Source organism: Frankliniella occidentalis, unplaced genomic scaffold, assembly GCF_000697945.3.
Source record: "Frankliniella occidentalis isolate FOCC.00 unplaced genomic scaffold, Focc_3.1 Scaffold213, whole genome shotgun sequence".
In the NCBI taxonomy this organism is placed as follows: Eukaryota; Metazoa; Arthropoda; class Insecta; order Thysanoptera; family Thripidae; genus Frankliniella; species Frankliniella occidentalis.
The window spans coordinates 511,160-521,106 of NW_026267339.1; the positions used below are offsets into that span (position 1 = coordinate 511,160).

Consider the following 9,947-nt stretch of genomic DNA (forward strand, 5'->3'; position numbering starts at 1 on the left):
TAATTACTATTAGTATTAAGAAAACGAATGTCTTGGCACATAATACTAATTCTATTTTAATCAAAATAATATTTCCCTCTTCAAGGAACAAACAATATGTGGGGTAAGCAGATCCTCTGGTCCCAAAGAAACAAGAGAAACAATGGCAAAGACATGACATGTACCTCATAACCCCTTCATCACACGTGTTGCAAAGCGCCCAGCGTCTACTCACCAGGTTTCCTCCGACTATCAACGGAATATGACGGCTTCGAATAAAGTGTTTGATCGAATGAGGTCTGCAGCCAAAACTTGTAAACAAATGGGAATGAAACAAGTGGAATAAGCCCTCCGGCCCTGGTACTTGCTGCCGGACACAGCTGGGAGGGTGAAACGTGGAGTGCGGGGCTGGAGGGGGCGGGCGGGCTGCTGCTGGGGCTGCTGCTGGGGCTGCTGCCTGCTGCCTGTCCCCCCCACCCCACCCAGCGCGTAGGCAACCCAACGTCCGCGTGCTGCGCGGGACTGTCGATCTACCAGGGGATCCCAACCGCATTGGTGGAAATACAGGCTAAATTTTGCGCGTGCAAACGGACTTTTTAGCAGATGATACGTAGTAATCAGCAGCTTGTACTCAAGTAAAGTGCAAAAGTCCGTTTGTTAGTTTAGCAGATGATACGTAGTAATCAGCAGCTTGTACTCAAGTAAAGTGCAAAAGTCCGTTTGTTAGTTAAAGCGTGAAGTTGTCAGTTGTCAGCGTCAAAAGCAGAAACGCAGTAGCGCTGCCAGCCGGACGCCGTAGCGCTGGCAGCCGAACGTGGAGCGGTCCAGCCAGCAGCCAGCCTAAAGTTTTGGGGGAGTGCGGGAAAAGCCGTGCTCGCTCGCGTGCTCCGTCGGTCGCTGCTGTACTGCACCGCGTCCCGAGGCGACGGCTCGACGACTCATTTACGACCTCGTAAAAACATAGACCGGCGTAGGGCACGCAGCACACAGCCGCGCTCGCCGCGCCGGTCGCGCCCGCCGCGCCCGCGCCCCGCCGCAGCGCGCTGCACCGCACTGTGCCGCGCCGCGCCCCGCCCGCCCCGCCCGCCACTATTGCCACGCCACGCTCGTCGCTCAATTCCGCGCTCAACTCCGCGTTCAAAGCCGCGTTCAATACCACGTCAAGCCGTTAAACGCCGATGCGTTAAACGCCGATGCGTTAAATTCACGTTAGGGTTAAGCGCGCCCCGCCGCGCCCCGTCGCGCCCCGCTGCGCTCGCCGCGCTTGCCGCGATGCGCCACGCTCACCGCGTCCAGCCACGCTCGAGGTTTAGTGGTTGGTTCAGAGTCTTACACGAGAGTTATTTGGAGTAAACGCTGAACGCTGCGCGCGGTGCCCGCACTCACGTTCAATGCTTGCTCGCGTTCACGTTCAACGCAGCTGGCCGCTGGCCCGCGATCGCGTTAAACGCTGGTTCGCGATCATAACGCTGCCCTGTGTTCGCCACTAACGTTCAACGCTGCCCTGCGTCCAGCGCCGTGCACATTGCTGCACTATAACACGTTCTTAGTTGTTGGTTTCGAGTCGTGTGAGTTTGGAGTAAAGGCTCAACGCTAGACGTGTAAGTCATCTGCTTTCACGTTAGCGTTAGCGTTAACGTTTTTTGGGACGTGAGACAGTCAAAAGTATCCTAGGAGCCAGGAGTATGTTGTGAGTTCCTACACCATCCCTCATCGCAGGGTTTAAGTTCGAATAAAGTGGCATCCCGCCGCAAAATACACCTTTTTTCCAGTCGAGTGAAGATGGACCGCGGAAGGTAGGGGGTGCGGAAAGGACAGAACGACGTCCAGACGATGCCGCCGCGCCACGCCTCCGTCCCACGCACAAAGCTGGCCGGCCTGCCTGAGTCACCTCAGCCGACTGATCGCTGATCCGGCGCTGACCTCGGCGAGCGTCTGACGGGGCGGGCGGGGCGGAAGGCTTCCGGATTTGGTCGGGAGTGCAGCGAGCGGCAGACCAACGACCAACAACAACCCCGTCGCGTCGAGTCTCGACGTGGTTTATTTCTATTTTACAGCGACACCGTACGTTGCAACCGGCTGGGATGGGGTTCAAGGGGGCTGTCGGGCTGTCTGCAGCAGAGGTGTTTGCTGGCCGCACCCACGACCGCCTCCACTCTCTTCCCACAAAGCGTCGATAAAAACTCACAATCGGAATCCTCTGCGTAGAGGTAGAGAGTAATGTATGAGAAAGAGAGGAGAAATAACGGAAGGGTGGGCGTGGGAGGGACAACCCCTCCAAATTCTCCCAATGCGTGCATGCACCCACGCGCCGCCACGCCCTCCCCCCTACTCGAGTAGGGGCTCCCTCCTGCTAGCCTCAGCGACGGCCTTTGCTGAACACCGTGTCCGCCGTGGACCCGAGCCAGTGAGGCCCGCCAATGCCGGCCAATGCCCTCCCTTTCCTGCCAAACGTCGTCTTCCTGCAGTATCAGTATCAGGGGCGGACCCGCGGCGGCCCACCCGGGCGGCACGGGGCTTGTTTCCATTTCCGCGACCTCCTACTCGGCGACCTCTCCGCCAGTCCGTCGATCAGCCGTTCTTGGCAGCCCCTTTGCGCCCCATAACATGCGGCAGCGTCGGCCGGCAGCGGCAGCCCCAGCGACTCCTGACCCCCTTATCGCAGAGGGCCGGGGCGGGCCCGCTCGGCGCTCGGCGCACCCTCCTGCGTCACCTTGACCCACAGCTCCGCCCCCCCCCACTCCCCCTCGGAAAGGGTTATGACTCGGACCCGCACGGTTCAGTCCAAACACGCGTGACCAACACTGTCTGCTGGGGCGCGGAACAACACGCGCCGCCCCTCGGCACGACCCAGTGAAGCGCGCTCCCTTCTCCGCCGCTTTCTTTGCGTGATTGAAATCGGCGGTGATCGCGCCGAGTGTCCAGGCCAGGACGTGTCCAGGACGTGTCCAGGCCAGCCCAGGCCGGGGCGTCGCCCAGTGCGGGCTCCGGACCAACTCGCATCGCAAACTGCGTGGTCGGGCTGGCACCGCCATACATGGCATGCAACACAGGTAACCGGGACAGGGAGGGGAACGGCGCGGGGCCGGGCGCGGAGGGGGGGCTGGAGTGGGAGACGCCCACCTACCTACCGCCCCGCAACCCGTGCCCACCGCCGCGCCGCCCCGCCGTGTAGCCCCACGCCCGCACCACACCGCCGGCCCCGCCCCGCCCCGCCCCTGGCCGCGCCGCAAGCCGGGCGGGCCTCCGCGCCGCGGCAGGCTGGCAGCCGGTCATTCCAAAGCAAGATGTTGTAGCGAACCGACCGGCACACAGCTACTCTAGGCGACAAGGCGCCGTGCCGAACTGCCAACGCGAACGAACGAAACCCGCGAGTAGTGACACCCGCGACCCAGCCCGACTCGCGACCTCGGGCCCGCGAAACCTTTGGCGCCGAGCCCCGCGAACCCCGCCGCGGCCATGACTGTGGGGAAGAAAGTGGAGTCGACGTCGACGGCGGCGTCGGCCGCTAAGACAGTGACGTCGTCCTCGACGTCGTCGTCATCCACCAGCAAGACAGCAAAGACAGCGTCGTCGTCCAAGGCCTCCACGTCTGTGGAACGCCTGTCCTCGCCACAGCTGGGCGGCAGGAAGGTGACGACCACCACCACCACGGAGGTGACGAGCATCAACGGCAAGCCCTCGGGCAGCACCACGACCGTCAGCAATGGCGCCGCGAGTGACGGCGGCACACACGGCGGCGTCGTCACCCGGACTACCCGACGAGTGACGGGCGGCAGCAGCGTGACCACCAGCTCCAAGGTGATCGAGACCGTGTCGCAGACCGTGCTGCGCTCGTCGAGCAGCAGCCAGGTGGTGAGCCAGTCTTCCAGCCAGCAGGCCGTACAAGGCAGCGTGTCCTCCAGCGCGAGGCACGGACAGCTCCTGGCGGAGGGCAAGGGGGGCACCACCTCCTACACGGCCGTCACCACGACGACGGGCAAGCAGGAGTCCCGCGTGGACCCCGGCTCCAAGGGGATGCCGGCCGCCGGGAAGCCCTCGGTGGCCCCCAAGGCTTCCACCACCACTTACCACATGCTGGATGACGCCGGTGGCTCCGTCACCATCACCGACATCACAGACGCGTCCCTGCCCCACCACGGCGGGCGCCAGGGTGCGGCGGGCACGTCGTCCTCCACCTTGGTGCAGACCGGGGGCGGGACGTCGTCCTCGTTCCTCGACAAGAAGACGTCAGTGACCAAGTCGTCGAGCAGCAGCAGCAAAATGGAGGCGTCGTCCTCGTCAATGTCGACGTCGTCGTCCAGCCAGCGCGTAGTACAGTCCGGCGAAGCGCTGTCTTCCTTCCTGGAGCAGGAGAAGAGGTCGTCGCTCGACAAGTCGTCGAGCAACACCAAGGGAGACACCTCTTCGTCGTCGATGAAAGCGGCGACGTCAGGTCATGTGTCGTCATCCAGTCAGCATGTCGTCGAGTCGGGGTCGATCGGCGACGCCTCCACCTCGCTCATCCAGATGGAGAAGTCGTCGAGCCAGCAGGGCTCCAAACTATCGGGGGCCCAGGGCAGCACCATTGTCGACTCGACATCCACATCCACCAAGGCCTCGTCACTAACCCCACTTCACCCAATCGCCGGAGATTCATCCACATCGCTAATACAAACCGACAGTAAGCAATCTGGATTGAGTGGGCTGTCAACATCTACTTCCAAGATAGAAACATCGTCATCATCATCAAGCAAGCAAATGTCATCATCGACGATGAAAATGTCGTCGTCATCTTCATCCAGTCATCAAATTATTCAATCGGGCTCAATAGTCGATAGCTCATCTACCTCGCTCGCCCAGGTCGGCGATAGCAAGTCCTCCACTACGGGGATAAGCAAGACGGCCACGTCGGGAGTCATCAAGTCCACGGGGGTGGTCCAATCCTCCAGCAGCACGGATATGGCGTCCAAGTCATCGATAAGCCAGTCATCGACAAGTCAGTCATCAACGACCACTATCGTGGGTGGATCTACCGAACAGTCTTCCAGTGTGTCCAAGAGCAAGCAGTCTTCCAGCCAGCAACAGGTGCTGATGAGCAGTGATAGGTCGACCACGCCCACGCCCGCCGCCGGCAAGCCCACCTTCCCGGTGTCAACCGACTCGCAGCGGCAGCATGTGCAGCAGGAGCAGAAGACGTCTGTCGTGAGCAGCAGCAGCAGCAGTGACAGCAAGGCTGCAGCGTCCAGTGTGCGGGAGCAGACCACCGTCAAGACCAGCAGCAAGACTTCCGCCAAGAAGCAGCATGAGAACAAGGAGCAGTGCATCTGCGAAATCTGCACATGCGGGTGAGTAGTGCACGCATCCACACCGTTTACCTATTCACACAATCGCGGGTTTAGTCGTGTAGAAGTACAGTAGGGAAGCATGGTTTTGAGTAACTGAAAAATAATTCAAAGGTCCGTCACCGCGCCCCTCGAATTTGGCACGGGTTGCCAAACAGTATTCGCACGTGACTTCGCACCGTCACTTACGCCCGCTCCCTCCCCCGCCTCCTGTCGGCCCCCTTGCGCTCCGTAACAATGGGAGCTGCGGGGGGCAAGGGGGGCCTGGGGGGGCCCCCGGGGTCCGCCGGGGCCCTGCTGGCCGGGGCTCTGGGGCCGCACCAAAGCCCCGGCCAGGGCCCCGGCGGACCGCACCTATCCACCTGGGCTGCGACTGACAGGGCGCGGCGAGGCGCGGCGCGCGGGGGCCTAGCGTAGCACGACCCTGACGGCGGCCCTCGACACTGGCGCGCTGGTGGGAGGATAGGGAAGACCGCCGCCGCCGCCGTCGCCGCGTCGCCTGCCTCGTCGCGCTCCAGGTAGACGTCGACGACGACAGGCGCCTCTCAAAAATGTGCCGTGTGTGTGGCGTGTGACCTTATCGTCTCGTGTCGTCCGGGCGAGCAGGCCGTTGACGTTCGGACACGACCCGCGGCGCGCCAACAACGATGCGCCAGCTGTCAATCACGCGTGTCCGCACCATATAGCGAAGGGTCGGGCGACACAGCCGTGACGTGACGTGACGTGACGCGTCGCCCGTCGGGTCGATGGCTGTGTGTGGGGTTAACGTGTTATCGTGTGGTGTCTCCGGAGGACCGCGGGCCACACCCGTGGGGGCGGCGGTCGCCGTCGAACGAGGAGCTGGCTAGCGGTGGCCGGTAGCTAGCGCATTGAGCCGCGGTGGCGGCGGTGGTGGCGGTGGCGTGGAAGCCACCGCGTGGATTGCAGCCATTGCAGCCCGCGCATTGCAGTCATTATGTGGTCGTGTGCGACGCCTGCGCCTCTGGCCGCTCGAAGCGTCGCCACGCCGCCCCGTTTACTACACTGCTGCAAAAGTCCGCGCCGGGCCAAGAGGGCTCTGCTTTTGCCGCGCCGTATGGTGGAACAACAGAACAGACGCTCCTCGCGCTGCTCGCTCGTTGGGCCGCCTTTGGCTGATCACGCCAGTCATCCATCAACGCCCGCGATGTCGAGGTGGACGGGGAGGAAAAGGAGGGGGGGGGGCGTACGAACCGCCATGTCGGACCGGTAGGGGATCCTCCGCGCGCGTGTGAGGACGCCGACAGCGCGGCGCTATGGGATGGGCCCCGGCGCGGCGCCGTGTGTGCTGTTCGGAGGCAGACCTCCGGCCGGCGAATCTCTGGCGCGCGCTCGACGCGCTGCTCGCTGCGGAAATGATACGTTTTTAAGGCGTCCCGTCTCGCGGCGGACTCGACGCGTGGGCCGCGCGGGAGGGCAGGGCCGCCGCCGCTGATGAGCGTGTGACGGCGGCGGTGACGGCCCGTCACCCGCAGCCGCCCGAGATGATGATTGCTTTTGACGCAAAAAGGGAAGCAAGGTGATGGGAAAAGACTCTTTATTGTCCGCACACGGGTGTGTTTGACTACTTTACCCGACACGGGCATGATGAGCAGTGCGCGAGACCGTCGTCGCCGTGGGCGTTCGCGAAAATTAAAACACCTGCAGCGTGTTTACCTTTCTGCTCGTTGTAGAGCCGCTACTGCGGCAAAAACTGCCGGCAAATTAGTTTTAGTCGGAACAGCTGGCGGCGGCGGGGGAGGCGGTAACGGGCAGCACGGCGCCGCGGCGCTTTGCCTCGAGCTTCGCGGTTTCCGCGGGACCGGTGACACTTCGTGACGCCGGCCAGGCAGGCAGGCGCCGCCAGTGCCTCGCCTCGCCACGCCTTCCCCGCATCGCCTCGCTCCGCCCCGCCCTCCTCGCCGCCCCGGCCCGCGGCGACGGACTCCCTGTAAAGCACAAAGTGGCGGTCAGGGTCACCGCAGGCTGACAGTTCCTCGTGTGTGCCCCTCCCCACCCCCACCCCGCACGCCTTGGAAGACGAACCACTTTGGTGCAGTGGGAAGTCGTCATCCCTAGCCTGTACCATCGGCACGAGGCCCGGCTAGAGCAGCTGAGCTCTACTAGACCAGAAAGGGCTTGTGACCCATCCGCAAAATTTTGAAATTTGCAAGTTTGTTATATACCACTAAAACGTACAACTTTGTCCCTGGCGTACGCCGAGCTAATGGCCCCGAAATCTACATGTGTTTGCTTTGCTAAGTGGCCGGGCTCCAGCTCGCCCCGCGCCACGCCCCGCCCTGCGTCGCTTGTTGTTGACGGACTGTTCCGTGGACTCAGATGGTATCACGAATCACCCGCCTGCATTCACGCGGGAGGTTGGTTCGCCAGCAGGGCGCGGTGGGCTGCAGGCGACTGCACTGGTCGTGCTGCACTCGGCGGGTCAAGGCCCATAGCTCGCGGAGGGTGGCGGCGGGGCTGGCGCCGCGCCCCCGCGCCGTCAAGGACGCCGGCACCGCCGCCGCCGATTATTTGGGCGCCAACAAACTGCTCGGCGCGGCCGGGGGAGGGCCGGCGGCGCTGCCCATCACGCGAGGGCTGTTGATGTTGATCGCGAGGCCGGACTGGGGAATAGGGCGCGCCAGGTCTCTGCCGGCCTCATCCACTTCCACTTCCGTGGAGCAGCGGCGGCAGCGGCGGCGGCGAGGTGGCTGACGGGGAGATGCAAACACCGAACGCACTTCGCGTTTAGTACCTGGTGGAGACCGTCGTCGCGATGGTAGGGGGAGTCACTGCCTCCTGGTGTCCGCGACCTCGAGCTCCCCGTCGACACCGCTGGCTCGTCCTATGACACCGCCGGCCATGCCATGAGGGCAGGGCGGCGGGCTGCCCAAGGGGCGCGCGGCACCGTGATTCGCGAGTATGGGCATAAAGCTACTCGGCCGTGCCACGCCATCGACCTCGTTCCATCGCGTCCGAGGCCGTGTCCGAGGCCGCGTCCCCGCCCCGTTGTGCTACGGGGAGAGGTACGGCTGAAGGGCAAGCGGTCAATCACGTGGGCAAGTCGCATTACCGGCCGAGCATAGTCGATTCGCTCGGTGCGTCAGGCTCCGGCTAGGGGCAGGAGAGGGGGTGGTGGGGTGAGGAGGGAGGGGGAGAGCGGAGGAGGGGAGAGGAGGCGAGGAGGGGGCAGAGAATGGAGCGCATCCTACGCCCATCACAAGTCCTGTACACCTCGCGGTGCCTCGCGGGACTGACGCGGCGCGGCCCGCTGATGCCCTAATGCCCATCGTTTGTCCTAGCGACAAGGACGCCTGCCGCGCGTGGTGTGCGGGGGCGATTCGACCCGGACAAAGTGACTCCGAGATAGAGAGGAGGAGGGGTGAGGGGAGAGAGTGCGAGAGAGGAGAGCGTGTGGCGGGCGGAGCAGGGGAGGGCCGCGGAGCACCCAGGAGGAGGTGCCCGATAAGGAGTTGGGCGCGTCCAGTGCATTTAGGTTACCCCCCCGGGACCCGGCCTGCCTGACCGAGCCCCGGTCTGCTCCGCCCTGCCGGACAGCCGGACCCAGCCGCGCGACGCACACGGCTGTTGCCAGCGCGCCGTTGTTGTGCCTACATCAGCACTGGGCAGCAGCGCCGAGCAGCGCCGCTGCTTGTCATCAAGAAACACTTAATTGCCGAGTAGGTTGCCGGCAGCGTGTGTGTGTGTGCCTTTGAGACGCGGGGTCTATATAATCACTGAGGAGCTCAGCGAATAATAGTCGCGTCTTTCATTTCACAACGCATAGCCGGATCGCCTATACTCCGCTAAAAATCGGGTAAAAACGCTGCCTCTTATAAAACAAACGAGAGTTGGTAAAAATAACAATGTCAAGGGAAGCTCGTTGCATGGCGCATCAGCTTTCGACAATAAAAATGAAAACAGCTGACTGACGAGATTGCTCATTTTCGATTGCCAGTCACCTGTTTTGCCCAACAGCCTGCTCTCTCTGTCCGTTCTCCCACACTCCATCCCTAGCGGCCACACAACACAACTGTTGCGGGCATGGGCGATGGAACCAGTTTGCGAACGGTTGAGCTAGGTTGGAGGGACATAAAGCCTGATGGTAATGTCCGATAGAAACCGATACTAGTTCCACGGCAGCGTAAAAACACTAAGGCGGGATCCATTTTATTGACAGTTTGGGATGGGCGGGGAGGAAACGTCCTGAATTTAGGGCCTGCGAAGGTATCAGAAGTTTAGGAAAACATAGAGGAAACTGCGAACCGCAGAAGATTTTTCAGCTTTCCTTATCGATATTGTATATGTTTTAGTGGGAGAGAGGGGCGATAGCTAATGGCCATTAGTAAGTGTGCACGGGTTTGCAGGCCCATTTTATACGCCAAACTATCCGGCATGTATAGACCGCTGAATAAGGTGCAATATAAACTGGAGAATGGCCTGTGGACAGAACAGCCGGCGAAGCCTGACCTTCGCCACGGAATGAGAGCGGAGCGCTTGACAATAAAGGCGCCTGTGGGTAGGCACGCCCGGCGTGCACCAGTGACCAGCTGGGTGGCCTACCCCGTACTCTGCAGGCGCGCTACTGGAAGCTGGCGGAAGGTGCGGGTGGAGCCCCTGTGGATAGGCAGGCCCGGCGTGCACCAG

At 62.3% G+C, this 9,947-nt stretch overlaps 2 protein-coding genes across 2 annotated transcripts in view; one reads left to right on the plus strand and one right to left on the minus strand.

The window, feature by feature from the left end:
* Positions 1-411, minus strand: part of LOC113218345 (kelch-like protein 28) — a 4,873-nt gene extending 4,462 nt beyond the window's left edge. Inside the window, exon 1 of the mRNA XM_052272611.1 lies at positions 215-411. The gene's annotated coding sequence lies outside the window, so the exon portion shown is untranslated. The remainder of the gene's footprint in view (positions 1-214) is intronic.
* A 2,847-nt stretch (positions 412-3,258) lies between these two features.
* LOC113218353 (uncharacterized) overlaps positions 3,259-9,947 on the plus strand; it is a gene marked incomplete at its 3' end in the record, with an annotated part of 31,305 nt that continues 24,616 nt past the window's right edge. The window contains 1 exon segment of the mRNA XM_052272601.1: positions 3,259-5,306. Coding sequence (XP_052128561.1) covers positions 3,439-5,306 — 1,868 coding nt within the window.